Source organism: Scyliorhinus torazame, chromosome 9 (assembly GCF_047496885.1).
Source record: "Scyliorhinus torazame isolate Kashiwa2021f chromosome 9, sScyTor2.1, whole genome shotgun sequence".
Lineage (NCBI taxonomy): Eukaryota > Metazoa > Chordata > Chondrichthyes > Carcharhiniformes > Scyliorhinidae > Scyliorhinus > Scyliorhinus torazame.
Window position 1 is genome coordinate 91,678,723 of NC_092715.1, and position 21,601 is coordinate 91,700,323.

The 21,601-nt window shown below is 49.2% G+C and overlaps 1 protein-coding gene across 1 annotated transcript in view; it reads left to right on the top strand.

Annotated features, from left to right (window-relative positions):
- adgrv1 (adhesion G protein-coupled receptor V1) overlaps positions 1–21,601 on the top strand; it is a 981,490-nt gene that overhangs the window by 326,443 nt on the left and 633,446 nt on the right. Inside the window, exons 49-52 of the mRNA XM_072516264.1 lie at positions 601–865; positions 2,247–2,369; positions 6,843–7,065; positions 21,044–21,248. Coding sequence (XP_072372365.1) covers positions 601–865; positions 2,247–2,369; positions 6,843–7,065; positions 21,044–21,248 — 816 coding nt within the window. The remainder of the gene's footprint in view (positions 1–600; positions 866–2,246; positions 2,370–6,842; positions 7,066–21,043; positions 21,249–21,601) is intronic.

Consider the following 21,601-nt stretch of genomic DNA (forward strand, 5'->3'; position numbering starts at 1 on the left):
AATGTTTAGTGATTGGACCTAACAGAAAATAATTTCTGAGACAAACAGTACCCAACTCCACTTTCTCATCATGACTTGTTACAAAATTTAATCAGGTTGCCAATTAAATTTTCATGGGTGGGTGGAAATCTGGCTGATTGGGCGAAGTGTCTAATATTTGGGGCAGGAGATAGTCCTTTTATCTCATTTAAGTGCAATCCTAAATTCTGATGCAAAATAAAATGGAAGGAAGAATCACAATTTCTCCCCAACTCCCACCCCATCAACCACATCCCTCCAAATCGGTGTGGCCATGTGAGTGCTGGATTCAGAATAAGATTGCCTATTCTAAATTCTGTTATATCCACCTTGAGATCAACTCCTTTAAGGACGCCTGCATATTATAAGAACTTCTGACTGCAGCACCTGATGGAAGCATAACTAGATTCATAAAATCATGAAATGCCAACCTATTTCTGTCACTGTTTTTAAATCTTACATGATGTGGTCACAGCTAAAACTAAAAAACAATGTTTCCACAATGGTTTCATACTGTGAAAAATAAATTGAACACTTTTTAGGTCAAAAATTAACATCCAGTTTCAAATGATATGCCCACAGATCTATAGATGGACTGGGCATTTATTTATTTTGCACCAAAACCTTCTTACCCAGGGGGCTACCGGCCTCACTCTATTTAACCGAGGAAGTCTACTGTACCTGGCTGTTTCCCAGTTCAGCTTCAACCAAGTATCTGTCCTATATCAATGGAGTGATGACCAGTTCAGCAATCTCCAGAATTTGATGGTCCATGGAGCAACGCATGTTAGCAGCATGATTGTTGGGGCTGATATCTACCTTGTATTTTGTAACAATGCAGCTGGAGGTCAGTGATTGCCTTTTACATTCAGCCTTTTATTTTTAGATAGATATTAACGTTCAAGAAAGTGTCACTCTTGTATATAATCTTCTTGGTATGTGGAGCCATGTTTTTGAAAAGGAGTTTGATAAGCTAGGAAACTCAAGTTCAGTAAATTTCCAGTGTGTATGTTCTGCACTAATGTTCTTATTAGCTCAGGATGTACACTGGCACGTCTGGTGGTTATGATCTTGGAGTAGCAGCCTGGACGTTGTGCATTCATAGTCCAACTATGCCAGGTTTCAGTTTAGATTATCATTAAAAACCCAACTGATTTACCTGTTCCCCCATTGAAGGAACCTACCAGCCCTCTCTAGTCTGGTCTATATGTGACTCGGTAGGGTAGGTAAGATAGTTATGTTTGGGATGGGTGGGAGGTTAAGGTATTTCAAACTCTGAATCCTAACTACCGCACACCCATTTCTGTTCTTAACGGAGGCTGGATGGGGGTGGGAAGTCAACCTGCTCCCAGGAGGTGGGGTGGCAATTTAAATATTATATGAGGCTGCTTGCTTCAGTTTTACTCACAATTTCCAATTTAAACTTGGGCAGCAGAGCTTCCTGGGCCTCAAGAAAACTGCAGATACAGGAAGGTGAAGATCCAGGTGGTAATTGCCTTTTCACTTGCCTGTTGGATCCAGGACACATATCTTGCCAAATTCTATGATTGGATACTTCAGCCCTAACTCCAACTCTTCTGATCTCTCCACAACCGCCACCCCTGAGATCTCTGATCTCAACCCCCAATGAAGGTCTCTAATGTCCCCCTAGAGGCCACCGACCTTCTCCACCCTCGATGTCTGCAACCATTTTTCCTTGTCCCGGCCCCCCCTCACAACACAACTACATACTGAAGCCTCTGACCACAATTTAAACTGCACATCTGGGTGACTTCCAAGTTTCCGGAAAAGTAGGTCACAGAGTTAAAATCCCACCCAACTTGTGAATTGTTACCATTTTGTGCAACTAGCAGAAGTGGAGCAGCTAAAACAAGATTTTGTGCCAGATTTATGTTGTTGATAATAGTGCTTAAATCCTGGCATAATAAGGATGCCAGAGATATAAATCACATCCCCCCGCCGCGTTAGAGGCATTGGTGGACAGAACAAGAATTCATGTAAGGATGCCTCCGATGTCTATACTTTTGCTTTTCACAGTTGAATGAATTTTATTTTGTTGAAAATAGTTTGTTTTTGAACTGCAATTTACTGTAATTCCTAGAGGCGACTGATGTCATTTAAGTTACTCATGGAAGGGTATCAGATGTATTGTTTTAGCCACTTTTGGGTACAGAATATTATTTATGCACAAATGCAATAACTAAATTTGTATTTACTGTACTTCACAGGCAACCATACTTCCTGTCTCGTGTACATTTGGGAGACGGGTGAACCTTTTTTAAAACTGGTCCAGACTATTCCTGCTAAAATTGTGAGACATATCTTACTTTTTGCTCCACCCTCTGGCTTTGGTAAGACTCCAGAAATGAACTCTGCAGTGTATCAAGTACATAGTGAATTCTTTATCAAAAATAAGTGGTGCACAAAAAGTTCAGTGTGTAAAATTTACAGTAAACGTGTACAGTTTATGTGGTCAATTAAAATAATAATAATAAGATAATAAAAAAAGATAGTTTTGAGGGTATTACAATGAGCGGCATTCCACCCCCCCATTCTTATAGATTAACATGGGGACACAGTTATAAAGAGGTGGAGTGAGGTTCAGGCTGCTTCTAATCATTACATTCATACCCTATGCTGTCTATGAATTGTATATGCGGCAGACGACATATCCACCTCATCGATCTTCTAGATCGAGATAGTTCCCCATAGGCATTGCCAAGTATCTGTGTTGGGATTATCATAGAATTTACAGTACAGAAGGAGGCCATTCAGCCCATCGAGTCTGCACCGGCTCTTGGAAAGAGCACCCCACCCAAAGTCAACACCTCCACCCTATCCCCATAACCCAGTCACCCCACCCAACACTAAGGGCAATTTTGGACACTAAGGGCAATTTATCATGGCCAATCCACCTAACCTGCACATCTTTGGACTGTGGGAGGAAACCGGAGCACCCGGAGGAAACCCACGCACACATGGGGAGGATGTGTAGACTCCGCACAGTCAGTAACCCAAGCCGGAATCGAACCTGGGACCCTGGAGCTGTGAAGCAATTGTGCTATCCACAATGCTACCGTGCTACCCGGGATCTGTAAATGAAGTTAATGGCATCTTGGCAGTTGTGCCCAGTTAGTCTGCTCGGGTCTTTAATTGGCATGGCATACTTTCTTTAATACAAAACCAGTGGAAGCATGACATACTATCGTACTTCTGAGGAAGTAACCAAAATTACTGTGAATCATTAACTCACATATCTTACTGATGCCATTGAGACTTCTGAAACTCTGAGACCTCTACAAGACCTAATTGTCAAGCCAGGGTGCGGTTTCCTCTGTCTGCAGATGTAGTGTGTGGTTTCCAGCAAATGATCTCAGGGCACGCACCTCTTGAAGAATCATAAAATGGTTACAACACATCCCATCGTGTCCATGATGGCTCTCTGCAAGAGAGTCCAGTTCTCCAGCCCTGTTATTCTGCATTTTCTTCAGGTGCTTATCCAATTTCCTTTTGAAAGTCACAAGTGTCTCGGCGTCCGTCTCACACACACTGACAGTGCATTCTAGATCCTAATTAACCACGTGCATACAAGCATTTTTTCCTCTTGTTGTTTTTGGTTTGTTTCCCATTCAGCTTATGTCAGTGTTCTCTGGATTTCCACTCTACCTCCAATGAGAACAGTTTCTCTCTATCCCCTATCAAATGTCCTCTCAACTTTGTCCTCTCTAAGGAGAACAGACCCATTTTCTCATTTCCATCTCAGGAAACATGCTTAAATATCTTTTCTGCACCGTCTCTACAGATTTCACTAAAGTGTAGCGCCCAAAATAGAACACAGTCTTCCAGTTGAAGCCACACACGTGTTTTACAAAGGTTCATCATAACTTTCTTGATTTTGTGCTTTCTTCCTCTTTATAAAGCCTAGATAGATCATATATCATACAATTTACAGTGCAGAAGGAGGCCACTCGGCTCATCGAGTCTGCAGCGGCCCTTGGAAAGAGCACCCTATTTAAGCCCACACCTCCACCCTATCCCCGTAACCCAGTACCCCACCTAGCCTTTTTGGTCACTAAGGGCAATTTAGCATAGGATACCTTGGGCGCAATTCTCCGACCCCCCACCGTGTCGGAGAATCGCCGGGGGCCGGCGTGAATCCTGCCCCCGCCCTGTCCCGAATTCTCCGCCACCGGAGATTCGGCGGGGGCGGGAATCGCGCCGTGCCAGTTGGCAGAAATCGCGCCGGTCGGCGGGCCCACCCCCAGCGATTCTCCGGTCCGCGATGGGCCGAAGTCCCACCGCTGTCAACCCACGCCAGCCGGCGTGGATTGAACCACCTTTCGAACGGCGGGACAAGGCGACGCGGGCGGGCTCCGGGGCCCTGGGGGGGGCGCGGAGCGATCTGGCCCCGGGGGGGGGGGGGGGCCCCACGGTGGCCTGGCCCGCGATCGGGGCCCACCGATCCGCGGGCGGGCCTGTGCCGTGGGGGCACTCTTTTCGTTCCGCCTTCGCCATGGTCTTCAGTATGGCGGAGGCGGAAGAGATCCCCTCCACTGCGCATGCGCGGGATTGCCGTGAGTGGCCGCTGACGCTCCCGCGCATGCGTCGCACGGCAACATCATTTCCGCGCCAGCTGGCGGGGCGCCAAAGGCCTTTCCCGCCAGCCGGCGGGGCGGAAATCAGTCCAGCGCGGGCCTAGCCGCTCAAGGTGAGGGCTCGGCCCCTCAAGATGCGGAGAATTCCGCACCTTTGGGGCGGCGCGATGCCGGACTGATTCGCGCCTTTTTTGGTGCCGGTCAGCGGACATCGCGCCGATTGTGGAGAATCCCACCCCATATGTCTCTTTAATTGATTTCAAAACCTGCCCTGCCACCTTCAATAATTTGTAAACATACTTCCTCTCCAGCTCTCTCTCTTCCTGGACCCCTTTCAGAATTGCACCTTTTAATTTAAATTGTCTATATACTTCTCTGCATTAAATTTCATCCGCCACCTATCCGTTCATTCTACTAGCCTGTATGTTCACTTGAAATCTATCACTGTCCTCTCACAGTTCACAATACTCCCAAGTTTTGTGTCACCTGTAAATTTTGAAATCGTGTCCTGTACTCCCAACTCTAGGTCATTTTGTATCTAGAAATGCAGTGCTCTAAGTACTGGCCCTTGCGGAACTGTTGTGATGCCTTCATTCTCTTCTTCCAAACACCTCAGAACAGGGGATTCCCATTGGGCAATAATGGCGCTGGAGCAAAAACAATTAGAACAATTTTCAGAAGATTGAATGGAAGTCTAAAAATAGCAGTTCTTATTTAGCATTATGGTGTCCTTCCAATTACTTTTTACTGAATTAACATTACCCAATAACTCAGAGTACTAATTTCACATGGCCATAATTTCAAGACAGTCAGGAGATAGTGTGTGCAATACCATTGTCCCAAAACTAATATTTCAATGAAACACATGTTTGAGTCAGGTTTTTCTAATCTCGCCCCCTGCATTTCAAATTTTTGTGTTTTGTGAAGTAGGTCTGGTGGATCAAAAAATCCTAACTACCAACTGTTCGCAATTACTTTAGTGAGATAGGTGTGATGCCTAATAATATTTACTAAATGATAATCAGTCATCTGATTCATAAACATAACTGAACAATTTTGAATTTCTATGCACTCCTGGTTATAATCTGCAGTTAAGATCATTTTAAATCAGTTGGGGTTTAAATTAAATACTAACTTCACCTCATGTTTTCATTACGTGTCTGTAACAATCACTTCCAGTAGAACCATCTCTTTTCCCACATTCTCTAATATCAGAATACTAACACAATATGATAATCTTTATTGGTGTCACAAGTAGGCTTACATCAGTACATGAAGTTACTGTGAAAATCCCTTAGTCACCACACTACTTGCCTGTTCGGGTACACAGAGAGAGAATTCAGAATGTTCAATTCACCTAACAAGCACGTCTTTCAGGACTTGTGGGAGGAAACTGGAGCATCCAGGGGAAACCCACGCAGACACAGGGAGAATATGCAGACTCCACACAGACAGTGACCCAAGCCGGGCATCAAATCCGGGTCCCTGGCGCTGTGAAGCGACAGTGCCACCGTGCCGCCCATTTGTTTGATTTGTAGTTGGAAGACCAGTGTTGGACTTTTCAGATTTTTTAAACAGGAAACTATCAGTGTAGAATGCAACGGAGCTATTTATGAACTTTATTCAAGATGCCTGTTGAAAGGGGATTGAAGAGCATTCAATTATAGATAAGCCATTAACCATAATGGGAGTGGGGATTGACCTCCAAATATTACACATGAACAATTTCACAGGATTTGTACAGTGCAGAAGATGGCCATGAGGACCATTGTGTTTTGCTATATTGTAACTTAATGGCCATAGGGGAGGCGGTGCGGGAGTGGTACTGTCACTGGACTAGTAAACCAGAGACCCAGAGTAATGCCCTGGGGACCCAGGTTCAAATCCTGCCACTGCAGATGGTGAAATTTGAATTCAGTAAAAATCTGGAATGAAAAGTCTAATGATGACCATGAAACCATTGTCGATTGTCGTAAAAACCCATCTGTTTCACTAATGTTCTTTAGGGAAGGAAATCTGCCGTCCTAACTTGGTCTCGCCTATGTGTGACTCCAGACCCACAGCAATGTGATTGACGTTTAACTGCCCCCTCGAGGGCAATCAGGGATGGGCAATAAAAAGCCTGCGACGCCCACGTCCCATGAACGAATAAAAAAAAATACTCCAGAACATAAGGGTTTTCATTTCTGATCAGTTAAACATATAACGTCGTTATTATTTTTCTTTCAGTTCATCTTCTGCTGGCTGGTGAAAATCAGTCAATCCTCTACATATGGAATTCAGCAACGAGTCAGTTTAAATTGGTGCTGGAACTCCCACCAGCAAATCATATGCTTTCTGTCACTGTTCCTGCACTCAATAAAACCAAAACCCTCATTGCTGCTGCAGGTGATTTGGATTCCTGGATCTTTGAGTTAGTTTCTGTAACTAACCAATCAGATTTTATTCCAGGGTAAGAATTACTAATTTGCTTTTGCTTCTTTACTTATTTTATTAGAAATAAATTAATTTCCTCTTCAACACCTGAGTGGAACAACATAGAACATAGAACATAGAACAATACAGCGCAGTACAGGCCCTTCGGCCCACGATGTTGTACCGAAACAAAAGCTATCTAACCTACACTATGCCATTATCATCCATATCAACAACCTTGATATAAATGAAATATGTATTGCTGGGCTGACCACAACCTTATTGGGGTTGAGGCAATATTTGCTTCCAAGCATAAAAACACACAAAAAAGGGGTGACAGCATGTTAGGCTAGATCTCCACATCTCCCATGTTGCTCTGTGATTTCCAAGGTTTCCCCAAGGGAACAGGGTGGAATGATCTGAGCCTATAAAATACACAGGAAAGCATTGACCCATAACTGCATTGTTTACATTCAATTTCATGGATTATGGCCTTTTAAAATCCTCTTGACTGAACGGTCCAGGCTGTTTCAAAGGCAGGATTACCATTGTTTATTGATATAACTCTGAAGAGCAGCCGTTTTCCTTTATAAAAAAAAATCTTTTTATTGGCATTTCTCATATTTATAAACAGTTGTATATATAAACATCACATTTTTCTCGCCTTAACTGACCCTATGTGCCTTTCATTGTCCTCTGGATCGGTCTATGGTTCCTCCCCCTTCCCGTTCACCCCCCCCCCCCCTCCCCCGGCTTCAACTGTGCTTTTCTTTTCTTTTCCGGACAGAGTGGAATCGTCTCTCGTGGTTTCCCTGCCTCCATTTCGCACCCCCCCCCCGGGTTGCGCAGTCTTTTGGTAACTCATCTATCTTGGTGTTTTAATTTTAAAAAATTTAAAAATTCTTATTAGGTTATTCCTCGTTGCTGCCTCAAACAGGTTTTGGAACAGACCGACAAACTGCCCCCAAGTATCCAGGAAGCCTTCCTCTGACCCTTGGGTGACGTACTTAATCTTCTCCAGGTGGAGAAATTCCGAAAGGTCGGCGAGCCAGTCTGCAGCTTTGGGCGGTGCTGCCGATCGCCAGCCGAGCAGGATTCTCCGGCGTGCGATTAGGGAAGCGAAAGCAAGGGCGTTGGCCCCCTTCTCCATGTGTAGCTCTGGTTGCTCCGATACCGCGAAGATTGCCACTATTGGGCATGGCTTCACCCTCACCCCCACAACCTTGGACATTGCCTCGGAGAAGGCTGTCCAGAACCTAGCAAGTTTGGGACAAGCCCAAAACATGTGGGTGTGGTTGGCCGGGCCCCTCTGGCACCGCTCACATTTGTCCTCCACCTCCAGGAAGAACCTGCTCATTCGGGTTCTGGTCAGGTTGCTCTGTGCACCACTTTGAGCTGCATTAGGCTTAGCCTTGCGCAGGAGGAGGTGGAGTTCACCCTGCTCAGTACTTCGCTCCAGAGTCCCCATCCTACCTCTGTCCCCAGTTCGTCCTCCCATTTTTGTCTCATCTTGTCCAGTGGAGTCCGGGCTCTGTCCAGTAGCTGTCCGTATATTTTCCCACATAGCCCCCCCTTCTCGTTGCTTGTGCCTATCAGGCCCTCTAGTAGTGTGGTTTCTGGGGCCCCAGGGTACCCCACTGTCTCTTTGCAGAGGAAGTGTTTTATTTGGAGGTGTCTCCTTTCCTGTCCTTTTGCTAACCTCCACTTCCTCATCAGTTCGTCTAGTGTCGCCAGTCTGTGCCCTACGTAGAAGTCCCCGACCGTCAATGTGCCCCTGTCCCGCCTCCATCTTTTGAAGGTGGTATCTAGCATGGCTGGGGGGAATCTGTGATTGCCGCAGATGGGGGCCATAAGGGACATTTTGGTTATCCCAAAGTGTTGTCTGAGCTGGGTCCACGTTCTCAGCGTGGCCGCTACCACTGGGCTTGTTGTGTATCTTGTTGAGGGGGATGGGAGTACTGCTGTAGCCAGGGCCCAGAGGGTCGTTCCTTTACAGGATGCCTCCTCCATTTGTACCCAATCTGTGTCAGGTTCTTGTACCCATCCCCTCACTCTTTCTGCCATTGCTGCCCAGTGGTAGTATTGTAGGTTTGGTAAGGCCAAGCCCCCTTTGATTTTCCTTCTTTGCAGTGCCTGTTTTGGGATTCTCGGATTCTTACCCTCCCCACACAAACGGCATGATTAGACTGTCTACGTTTTGGAAAAAGGCCTTGGGGATGAAGATCAGAATGGATCTAAACAGGAAGAGGAACCTTGGCAGTACGTTCATCTTGATCGTCTGCACTCTCCCCGTCAGGGAGAGTGGGAGTGAGCCCCACTTTTGAAGGTCTCTTCTTTAATTCCTCCACCAGGCTGGTCAGGTTCCACTAGTGGATCTGTGTCCAGTCTCTGGCTATCTGGATCCCCAGGTAACGGAATCTGTTCTGGGCTGTTTTGAACGGGAGCCCTTCCAGCTCTCTCCCTCCTCCGTTTGGGTTCACTGGGAATGCCTCTCTTTTACCCAGGTTAAGTTTGTAGCCTGAGAAGGTTCCAAACTCTTTCAGTATTTGCAGTATTGCCTTCAGTCCCTCCTGTGGCTTCGAGACATAGAGGAGCAGGTCATCTGCATAGAGGGAGACTCTGTGCTCTCTGTCTCCTCTCCGGATTCCCTTCCAGCTTTACGCGTCCCGCAGGGCTATCGCCAGGGGTTCGATGGCTAGCGCGAACAAGAGTGGGGACAGGGGGCAGCCTGTCTTGTTCCTCTCTGCTGCTGGGAGTATTTAAAGCCGGTGGTGTTAGTTCGGATGCTCGCTTGGGAGCGTTGTACAGGAGCCTCACCCAGGCGGTGAACCCCACTCCTAGCCCAAACCGTTCCAGTACCTCAAGGAGGTATTTCCATTCGACTCTGTCGAAGGCCTTTTCTGCGTCCAGGGAGACGATCACCTCTGGTGTTCTTTCCCCAGAGGGGGTCATTATTACGTTCAGCTGCCGCCTGATGTTCGCTGTGAGCTGCCTACCCTTGACAAAGCCCGTTTGGTCCTCTGCGACCACCTCTGGTACTCAGCCCTCCAGCCTTTTGGCCAGGACCTTTGCGAGTATTTTAACATCCACGTTCAGCAGTGAAATGGGTCTGTATGATCCGCATCCGTCAGGTCTTTATCTTTTTTGGGTATCAGTGAAATTGTGGCCTGCGCTAGCGTTGGGGCCAGGGTGTCCCTTGCCAGTGAGTCTGCGAACATGTCCCTTAGGTGTGGGGCCAGGACTGGTGCAAATCTTTTGTAGAAGTCCGCCGGGAACCCATCGGGTCCTGCTGCCTTCCCCGCCTGCATGGAGTTGATGCTCTCCATGATTTCTCCCAGGTCTATTGGTGCTTCCAGCTCCGCTCGTCTGTCTTCCCCCACAACTGGTAGTTCCAGTCCGTCTAGGAACAGTTTAATCTCCGCGTCCCTGTTGGGGGGCTCGGAGGCGTACAGTCCCCGGTAGAAGGTCTCAAAGGCCTGATTGACCTCCTTTGGTTCTGTTACCAGTCTGCCTCTGCTATCCTTTACCTGCGCTATTTCCCTTGTGGATGCCTGCTTTCTCAGCTGGTGAGCCAATAGGCAGCCAGCCTTGACTCCGTGTTCGTAGAAGGTCCCCCGTGTCTGACGGAGTTGGTACACTGTTTTCCTAGTGGATAGCCGGTTAAAGTCCATTTACAGCTTTTTCCTGTCCGCCAGCAGCCCTACGGTCGGGGCCTCGGAGTATTTTCTGTCGACTTCCAGGATGGAGTCCACCAGTTGTTGCCTGGCCACCCTCTCTTCCCCATCTCTGCTTGTCTTGTAGGCTATGATCTCTCCTCCAATCACGGCCTTCAGTGCCTCCCAGAATGTGGAGGGTGAGACCTCCCCGTTTTGGTTGTTACTCACGTAGTTGCCTATGGCCCGCGATGTTTTCTGACAGAAGGCCTTGTCGGCCAGGAGGTCCGTGTGCAGCCTCCATGAGGGGCGCTGGGCACGGCCTGTCTCCAACCTCACATCCATATAGTGTGGAGTGTGGTCAGAGATAACGATCGCGGAGTACTCCCGTGATCCCTGGAAGCACCGATTTCCCCACTGCAAAGAAGTCGATATGGGTGTATACTTTGTGTACTTGTGAGAAGTATGAAAATTCCTTCTCTCCCCGGTGCAGGAACCTCCATGGGTCCACCGCCCCCATCTGCTCCATAGATGCTCCTAGTTCCCTAGCCATGGCAGTCTTTTTCCCTGCTCTGGGATTTGATCGGTCGGTCAGTGGGTCCTGTACACAGTTGAAGTCGCCCCCCATGATCAGTCGGTGTGTCAAGGTCGGGGATTTCTGCCATGGTCTTCTTTATGAATTCTGTGTCATCCCAGTTTGGAGCGTACACATTTACCAGTACGACCGGTGCCCCTTCCAGGACACCGCTGACCATGACGTACCGTCCCCCTGGGTCCGTAACTGTCTTGGTTTCCATAAACCTCGTCCTCTTGCTAATTAATATTGCTACTCCCCTAGCCCTCGTCCCAATCGCTGGCTTTGAAAGCAGACCAAGGCAGGCCAGCAGCATGGTTCAATTCCCGTACCAGCCTCCCCGAACAGGCGCCGGAATGTGGCGACTAGGGGCTTTTCACAGTAACTTCATTTGAAGCCTACTTGTGACAATAAGCGATTTTCATTTCATTTCATGAGTGGTATGTCTGTCCCACCCAACCCTTCCTTACCAGCCGTCGGTCCTTCTCCCTCAAGTGCGTCTCTTGTAGGTAGATTATGTCTGCTTTCAGGCTTCTTAGGTGGGTGAAGACTCTGGATCTTTTGACTGGACCGTTGAGTCCCCTTACGTTCCAGGTAACAATCCTGGTGGGGGGCTTTTGACCCCCCAGTCCTGCGGGGTCACCCATACTTACCTGGTGGATGCGCCCTTGCCCTCCGGGGTTTCCCTTCGTTAGGGGGCCGTACAAAATGGCCGCGGTCACCACTCTCACCATGAGGTCGGGCCCCAGGGCTCCGGGGTTTCCTTTTGTCCAGGGGGCACCCACCATGGCCGCCAGCTGTGTGTACGCCACGTGGTTGCGCCCCTGCACTCCAGGGTCTCCCTTCATCCTGAAGCCCTCACGATTGGCTGTTTGTGGCACCATCTTGGTTCCTCACCCTGCTCCAAGCCTGCCGAGGCCTGTGTTCGTGCTGCTTATCTACCACACCCTTCCCTTTGCTTCTCTTTTGTTCTGCGCTCTCCCCCCGACTCCTCTCCCCCCCCCCCCCTTAGTCCCTGTTCCTCTGTCCCCCCCCCCTGAGTTCTTCCCCCCCCCCTTCTGCCTTGCCCCCCCCCTTCTCTTTGTGCCAGGCGCTCCCTCTCTCCTGCCGCTGGGGTGTTAAAAAACAGCTCCTTGGAGTTGACTTCCAGTTGCGGCGATGCACTGCTAAGCCGCATGTTTTTGCAGCTCCCGTTCTAACGGACTTTTGGGCTCTTTTCGGGAGCCCCAACGGAAATTTTTTCAGACCAAACCCAGTGTGGGGTGACGAAGGAAGGTGTCCCCCTGGGGGTGTATGTAAAGGACCAGTGGCAGTGGCCAGATTGCGAAGGATCCTTTGGAGCTGCGGCAGAGAAGAGAAGGGAGAAGCAAGATGGCGGCGGATGGAGCCCAGACGACATGGGGCCCGGACCAGCAGGAATTCCTCCGACGGTGTGTGGAGGAACTAAAGAAGGAGGTGCTGGCGCCGATGCTATTGGCAATCGATGGACTGAAGGAAACACAAAAGGTCCAGGCGATAGAGCTCCGTGGAGTGAAGGCAAAGGCAGCCGAAAATGAGGATGAGATACAGGGCCTGGTGGTAAAAACGGAGACGCATGAGGCACTACATAAGAGGTGTATTGAAAGGTTGGAAGCCCTGGAGAACAGCTCGAGGAGGAAGAACCTATGGATTCTAGGTCTCCCCGAAGGAACAGAGGGAGCTGATGTTGGGGCTTATGTGAGCACGATGCTCCATACGCTAATGGGAGCTGAGGCCCCAACGGGCCCCCTGGACGTGGAAGGAGCGCACCGGGTCCTTGTGAGAAGACCAAAGGCGGGTGAAATACCAAGGGCGATAGTGGTGAGATTTCACCGCTTCATGGACAGAGAGACAGTTCTGAGCTGGGCCAAGAAGGTACGGAGTAGCAAGTGGGAGAATGCGGTGATACTAGTGTATCAAGACTGGAGTGCGGAGGTGGCGAGAAGGAGGGCGAACTTTAATCAGGCCAAAGCAGTGCTTTACAGGAAGAAAATAAAATTTGGGATGCTGCAGCCAGTGCGATTATGGGTCACTCATCAGGGCAAGCACTACTACTGCACTCCTTCTGCACTGTAAATTCTATGATCTACTTCGAAACGGCGGATGAGGCATGGACCTTCATCCAAGAAGAGAAACTGGACTAGAATTGAGAGTTTGATGTTGGGGGTGAAACAACGAGGTGGTGGTACAGAAATGTAAAGTGGGAAATGGGAGGTTTACTATAAAGTAACGTTGGATGGGGAATTTCTCTCCCATTGATGGGGGGACACGAAGAAATGTGGGCACCGGTGGAAAAAGGGACAGAGAGGGGGGATGGGGAATGAGGGAGCTGCGCAATAGGGGGCGGGGCCGATAGGAAAGCGCGGGGTTTTCCCCGCGCTATGGAGATGATGGCGGGAAGATAGGCGCAGGAAGGAAGAGAGCCGCACACGCACGGGGGTCAAAGAGAGAACGGGGGAAGCCGGGGTCGGCTAGAGTTAGCTGCTGACTTTCGGAAGCATTATGGGGGGAGTAACCATGCTAGATGGGGATCTAGCGGGGGGGGGGGGGGGGGGGGGGGTGACGACTAACTGGGTTGCTGCTGCTGAGTGCAAGGGGGAGCTGGCAAGAGAAGAGGTGGTCGGGACGGGAAGGCGCCGCCTGGGGGACATGTGGGTGCTTGGGACCTGGACGGGGGGCTGGCCCAGAAAAGGGGATGGCTAGTCGGCGGGGGGGGGTGGGGTGGGGGGGGGGGGCGAGTGGCCCCCCCCAATCCGGCTGATCACGTGGAATGTGAGAGGCCTAAATGGGCCAATTAAGAGGGCCCGGGTGTTCGCGCACTTAAAAAGACTGAAGGCTGACGTAGTCATGCTCCAGGAGACGCATCTGAAGGTGGCGGATCAGGTTAGGTTAAGAAAAGGATGGGTGGGACAGGTATTCCACTCAGGGTTGGACGCGAAAAACAGGGGGGCGGCGATACTGGTGGGGAAACGGGTGTCGTTCGAGGCTAAGAATATAGTGGTGGATAACGGGGGCAGATATGTGATGGTGAGTGGTAGATTGCAGGGAGAGGCGGTCGTGCATGTATATGCCCCTAACTGGGATGACGCGGGATTTATGAAGCGGATGCTGGGACGTATCCCGGACCTGGAGGTGGGAAGCTTGGTAATGGGGGCGGGGGGGACTTTAATACTGTGCTGGATCCAGGGCTAGACCGGTCTAGATCCAGGACCGGAAGAAGGCCGGCAGCGGCCAAGGTGCTGAGGGGATTTATGGAACAAATGGGGGGGGGAGTGGATCCGTGGAGGTTTGCTAGGCCATTGGCCAAAGAGTTCTCCTTTTTTTCCCATGTCCACAAGGTATATTCCCGAATAGACTTCTTTGTTATGAGTAGGGCACTGATCCCGAAGGTGGCAGGAACGGAGTACTTGGCCATAGCCATTTCAGACCATGCCCCGCACTGGGTGGATCTGGAACTAGGAGAGGAGAGGGAGCAGCGCCCACTCTGGCGACTGGATGTGGGACTATTGGCGGATGAGGGGGTCTGTGGAAGGGTGCGGGGGTGTATTGAGAGAAAACTGGAGGTCAATGACGATGGTGAGGTCCAGGTGGGGGTAGTATGGGAAGCGCTGAAGACAGTGGTTAGGGGAGAGCTGGTCTCCATTAGAGCCCACAAGGAGAAACAAGAGGGCAAAGAAAGGGAGAGATTAGTGGGGGAGATTTTGAGGGTGGATAAAAGATATGCGGAGGCCCCAGACGAAGGACTATATAGAGAAAGGTGAAGACTTCAGACGGAGTTTGACCTGCTGACCACAGGAAAGGCAGAGGCACAGTGGAGGAAGGCACAGGGGATGAGATACGAGTATGGGGAAAAGGCGAGCCGGCTGCTGGCTCACCAACTTCGTAAGAGGATAGCGGTGAGAGAGATTGGGGGTGTTAGGGATGAAACGGGAACTATGGAGCAGAGAGCAGGGAAGGTAAATGAGGTGTTTAAGGCCTTTTATAAGAGGCTATATAAGTCCCAACCCCCGGAGGGAAAAGAGGGAATGCTACATTTTCTGGACCAACTAAGGTTCCCGAGGGTGGAGGAGCAGGAGGTGGCAGGTCTGGGGGCGCCAATTGAGGTGGACGAGGTGACCAAGGAACTGGGGAACATGCAGGCAGGGAAGGCCCCGGGACCAGATGGGTTTCCGGTGGAATTCTACAGGAAATATGTGGACCTGTTGGCCCCGCTGTTGGCGAGAACCTTTAACAAGGCCAGGGCTGGGGGGATACTACCCCCGACAATGTCGGAGGCGACGATATCATTAATTCTGAAGCGGGATAAAGATCCGCTGCAATGCGGGTCATACAGGCCTATCTCACTCCTAAATGTAGACGCCAAACTTCTGGCAAAAGTGCTGGCGACAAGGATAGAGGATTGCGTCCCAGGGGTGGTGCATGAAGACCAGACAGGGTTTGTAAAGGGGAGACAACTGAATGTCAACGTTCGACGGCTGCTGGGGGTGATGATGACGCCCCCAGCAGAGGGGGAGGCAGAGATAGTGGCGGCGATGGATGCGGAGAAGGCATTCGATAGGGTGGAGTGGGAGTATTTGTGGGAGGTGCTGAGGAGGTTTGGGTTCGGGGAGGGGTTTGTCAGATGGGTCAAACTCCTATATGGGGCCCCAGTGGCAAGTGTAGTCACAAACCGGCAAAGATTGGAGTATTTTCGGCTACACAGGGGAACAAGACGGGTGTCCCCTGTTCCCATTACTGTTCGCATTGGCAATTGAACCACTTGCCATAGCGTTGAGGGACTCTAAGAAATGGAGGGGGGTGGTTAGAGGGGGAGAGGAGCATCGAGTGTCACTATACGCTGATGACTTACTGCTATATGTTGCGGGCCCTGTAGAGGGGATGCCAGAGGTTATGCAGATATTGAGGGAGTTTGGAGATTTCTTAGGATACAGGCTAAATATGGGGAAGAGCGAGCTTTTTGTAATACACCCCGGGGACCAGGGAAGAGGAATAGACGCTCTGCCGTTACGGAGTGTGGAAAGGAGCTTCCGATACTTGGGGATCCAGGTAACTTGGAACTGGGGAACTCTACACAGACTTAATCTGACGCGACTGGTGGAGCAGATGGAGGAGGGTTTCAAGAGGTGGGATATGCTGCCGCTCTCATTGGCGGGCAGAGTGCAGGCGGTAAAAATGATGGTCCTCCCGAGGTTTCTTTTCGTGTTTCAGTGTCTCCCCATTCTGATCACAAAGGCCTTTTTCAAAAAAATAGACAGGAGCATTATGAGCTTTGTGTGGGCAGGGAAGATCCCGAGGGTAAAGAGGGGGTTCCTGCAGCGCAGTAGGGATAGAGGGGGACTGGCGCTGCCGAGCCTGAATGACTACTACTGGGCCGCCAATGTGGCGATGGTTTGTAAGTGGATGAGGGAGGGAGAGGGGGCGGCGTGGAAGAGGCTGGAGATGGCGTCCTGTAAAGGAACGAGCCTAAAGCCGCTGGTGACGGTGCCGCTGCCGTTCTCCCCGAAAAGGTATACCACAAACCCAGTGGTGGTGGCAACCTTGAGGATCTGGGGGCAGTGGAGGCGGCACAGGGGGGGTGACGGGTGCCTCAGTGTGGCCCCCGATCAGGAATAAACACAGATTTGTCCCAGGGAGGATGGACGGGGGGTTCCAGAGTTGGCAACGAGCAGGAATTAGGAGACTGAGGGACCTGTTTATAGACGGGACGTTTGCGAGCCTGGGAGCGCTGGAGGAAAAATATGAGTTGCCCCCGGGGAATATCTTCAGATATATGCAAGTGAGGGCGTTTACGAGGCAACAGGTGAGGGAATTTCCGCAACTCCCGACACGGGGGATCCAGGATAGAGTGATTTTGGGGGTATGGGTCGGGGAGGGCAAAGTGTCCGAAATATATCAGGAGATGAGAGATGAGGGGGAGGCGCTGGTAGAAGAGCTGAAGGGAAAATGGGAAGAAGAGCTGGGGGAGGAGATTGAGGAGGGGCTGAGGGCTGATGCCCTAAGTAGGGTAAATTCCTCGCCTTCGTGTGCCAGGCTTAGCCTGATTCAATTTAAGGTTCTACATAGAGCACATATGACGGGAGCAAGAATGAGCAGGTTTTTTGGAGTGGAGGACAGGTCGGGAGGTGTTTGGGAAGCCCGGCGAACCACACACACATGTTCTGGTCGTGTCCGGCATTGGATGAGTACTGGGGGGGAGTGGCAAAGGTGATCTCAAAGGTGGTGAAGGTCCGGGTCAAGCCAGGCTGGGGGTTAGCGATATTTGGGGTAGCGGAAGAGCCGGGAGTGCAGGAAGCGAAAGAGGCCGATATTCTGGCCTTTGCGTCCCTGATAGCCCAGCAAAGGATTCTACTTATGTGGAAGGTAGCGAAACCCCCCGGTGTGGAGGCCTGGATAAACGACATGGCAGGGTTCATAAAGCTGGAACGAGGGAAAAGGGGGGGGAGCACTATTTTTTGTCACTTTGTTAGTTCACTATATTATTTAAATAATGTTATGTATCAGTTATTGTATTACTTTTATGTTGATTTGTAAAAACGGAAAAATTTTGTTTGAAAACTTTAATAAAATATATTTAAAAAAAACACAGCTCCTTCCCCTCAAATGTTACCCAGAGTTTGGCCGGGAATAACATCCCAAATTTCACATTATTTTTGTAGAGTGCTGATTTGGCCCTGTTGAATTCAGCCCTTCTTTTGGCCAGGTCCGCCCCAATGCCCTGGTGCACCCTTATGTTCTTCCCTTCCCACGTGCTCGATTTCGTCTGCTGGGCCCACTTTAGGATTTTTTCCCTGTCTTGGAACCTGTGCAGCTTCACGATAATCGCTCTGGGCTGCTCCCCCGGCTTTGGGCCTGGGTCAGAGCGACCTGTGCGCCCTGTCGATTTCTGGGGGGTTTGGAAACTTCTCCCTTCCCACTAGCTTGCCCAGCATTTGGGTGACGTAGCCTGTTGGATCTCTGCCCTCCATCCCCTCTGGCAGACCCACTATTTTAACATTCTGCCGTCTGGACCTATTTTCCTGGTCCTCCACTTTCCCTCTTAGGCTCCCCTGGGTCGTTACCAGCCTTTTCACCTCGGTTTCCTGAGTTACCATCCTGTCGCTCTGGTCCGAGGCGGCCCTCTCCAACTCCTGAATAGTTTTCTCCTGCACTTCCACCTTCCTTTCCAGGCCGTAGATGGTTCGCTGCATTTTTTCTGTTGTCTCCGCCAGCATCTCCTTCATCATTGTGTGGAGCTCTGTCCTGAGTGCCTCCCTCATGGCGTTTATCTCCGTTTTTATCTCCTCCTTTATGGCGTTTATTTCCGTTTTCAACACGCTTCTCCATTCCTCCCCCTATGCGGGGGTGGGTGGGAGACGATTGCCACGTCCTGTTCTTGCTCCGCTGCTTGGCTCACCAGCTTTCCTGCTTCCTGATTCACCTGAACCTCCGCCTCCCCCCCCGTGGGGTCGTCTGCCTGCGCGGCCGCAGCTTCTGCTTTGTTCCTTCGCCTTCGCTGCTGTTCCTTCTTACATCTCGCCGTCCACCCAATTTATTATTTGGAGCCATATTTCTGTCTGTGCCTTTCTCTTTTTTCCTGGGTTTTGGTGCGAAAAAGAAATTCTATGTTTTTGTTCCCCCCCCCAAAGAAAAAAACAACCCTAAGGGTTTAAAAAAAAAAATCCTTTTAAAAACGATTTTTTAAAAATAAAAACGGATTTTTTTTTTTTGAAAGTTTGCAGGAGAGGAACAAGGAAGGTTGAATTTAAAAATTCTTATTTTGTTCTTGCGATCCTCTCCCTGCTCCGACTTTCAGGCTGTTTCTGAGCGATCCCCACTCCTCCTCCACGTGCAGCTCACCAGGACCCAGTCTCTCAGCAGCCGTTTTCCTAACCACAGTTTTTATTAAAGAGGCTGTCTCTTTGTTCTGAGCACCTGGTCTTTCTAGGAAGTTCAGTTCAAAGCTTTTAGGCTTCCAAGCATGCACACAGGCTTGAAAACCATAAAGAGAGATGAAATTGATAGTGAAAAACACTTCAATGGTTTCCACCACATGAAAGGGAATAGTTTACCTTAATATCACAGATCTTTGAACTAGGCATGCTGACAGAAAGTTTAAACGGTTTAAGGCTGCAGATGGGAAGACTTTGTTTATTCTCAGACGACTTTAATATTTATATGCTGACAGACGGTTTAAAGGAATTAAAAGCTGCAGACAAGGTGCCATATAGGAGGCTGTTAAATAAGTTAAGAGCCCATGGTGTTAAGGGTAAGATACTGGCATGGACAGAGGATTGCCTGAATGGCAGGATGGCAGCTGGTGACTAGTGCTGTGCCTCAGGGTCGGTGTTGGGACCACAACTTTTCACAATATACATCAACAATCCGGAAGAAGGAAATTAAGGCACACTTGCTAAGTTTGCAGATGCTACAAAGATATGCAGAGGGACAGGTAGTATTGAGGAAGCAGGAGGACTGCAGAAGAACTTGGACAGGCTAGGAGAGTGGGCAAAGAAGTGGCAGATGGAATACAAGGTGTAAAAGTGAGAGGTTAAGCACTTTGGTAGGAAGAATGATGGCATAGACTATGTTCTAAATGCGAAAAGGCTAAGTAAATCAGAAGCACAAAGGAACTTGGAAGTCCTTGTCCAAGATTTTCTTAAGGTTAACGTGCAGGTTCAGTCGGCAGTTATGAAGGCAAATCAATGTTAGCATTCATGTCGAAAGGGTTAGACAAAAGCAGGGTGTACCTCTGAGGCTGTATAAGGCTCTGGTCAGACCCCACTTGGAGTATTGTGTGCAGTTTTGAGCCCCACATCTAAGGAAGGATGTGTTGGCCTTGGAGGTGGTCCAGAGGAGGTTCACAGGAATGATCCCTGGAATGAAGAGCTTGTCATATGAGGAGCGGTTGAGGACTCTGGGTCTGTACTCGTTGTGAGTTTAGAAGGATGGGGAGGAGGGGGGGGGGGGATCTTATTGAAACTTACAGGATAGTGAGAGGCCTAGATAGAGTGGACATGGAGAAGATGTTTCCACTCGTAGGAAAAGCTAGAACCCAAGGACACAGCACAGACTAAAGGGACAATCCTTTAAAATAGAGATGAGGAATTTCTTCAGCCAGAGAGTGGTGAATCTGTGGAACTCTTTGCCCCAGAAGGCTGTGGAGGCCAAATCACTGAGTGTCTTTAAGACAGAAATAGATAGGTTCTTGATTAATAAGGGGATCAGGGGTTATGGAAGGATGGCAGGAAAATGAGGATGAGAAACTTATCAGCCATGATTGAATGACGGAGCAGACCCGATGGGCCGAATAGTGTAATTCTGCTCCTATGTCTTATGGTCTTATGGTTTTAGATGGGAAGATCAGCCAAATGTTCCCCAGCCCAAGATTAGGGCCCACCCCTCTCAGGTCCAGCATGAATCCCGATCCTCTTTAAAAAAATTTACGATGTGGCATGGAATGGCATGAAAACCCCGATCCTGTGAAAATAAATGACACCTCTGCATCCCTCCTAGATCCAGCGTGAAGCTCTCTAGTTTTCCTGCTGGCAGGAGCATTTAGTCTGCAAATGTGAGAATCGTGCCCTTAATTTGTTGTAAGATTAGATGACAAATGATATATTGTGGAGTAAGATTAGACAAATGTGTACAGTATAAATCCAATTTACAGGAAACAAAAAAAATTTTGAAACAACTTAAAAAATGCAACTAGGTTTTTTTAAAAAATTCTACAAGTTGCTCCTGTTCTCATTGTATTAATGTTAACATTAATGGCAATATTCTGTCACCTACAGGTCTGGTGAACTCATATTTGAACCTGGGGATAAAGATGCTGTGATAGCAATAAATATTCTTGATGATGATATAGCAGAGGATGATGAGATTTTTGCAGTGAGGCTCACAAATGCAAAAGGAGGAGCTGAGATTGGTTCTAATGATGAAGTAGATATCATTATCCAGTCAAATGATGATGCACATGGGATAATTGGTTTTGTACAGGTAAGTGCAGGCATTCATTTTCACTTTGAATTGCTTTATCAATAAATATGCTTCAATGTTATGAGGCATTCTATGGGTATTATGTCAGAGTCATTTTGCAGGTGAGATTTTCTGGCCATTCACGCTAGTGGGATCTTACGATCTAGCAGAAGGGGCACCCCTGCACCAGTACGGGCTAGGGCTGCATTCAACGGGAAACACTGTTGACAAAAGCGAGGCCAGAATTTCCCACCACACACATATATATGTATGTGTATCTGGGAGAGCAGGGAGGCACACAAGTGGTGAGGATCAGGAGAAATGAGAGGAGGAATTTGGGAGGGAGATCGATTGGGATGTGTGGAGTGAAACAC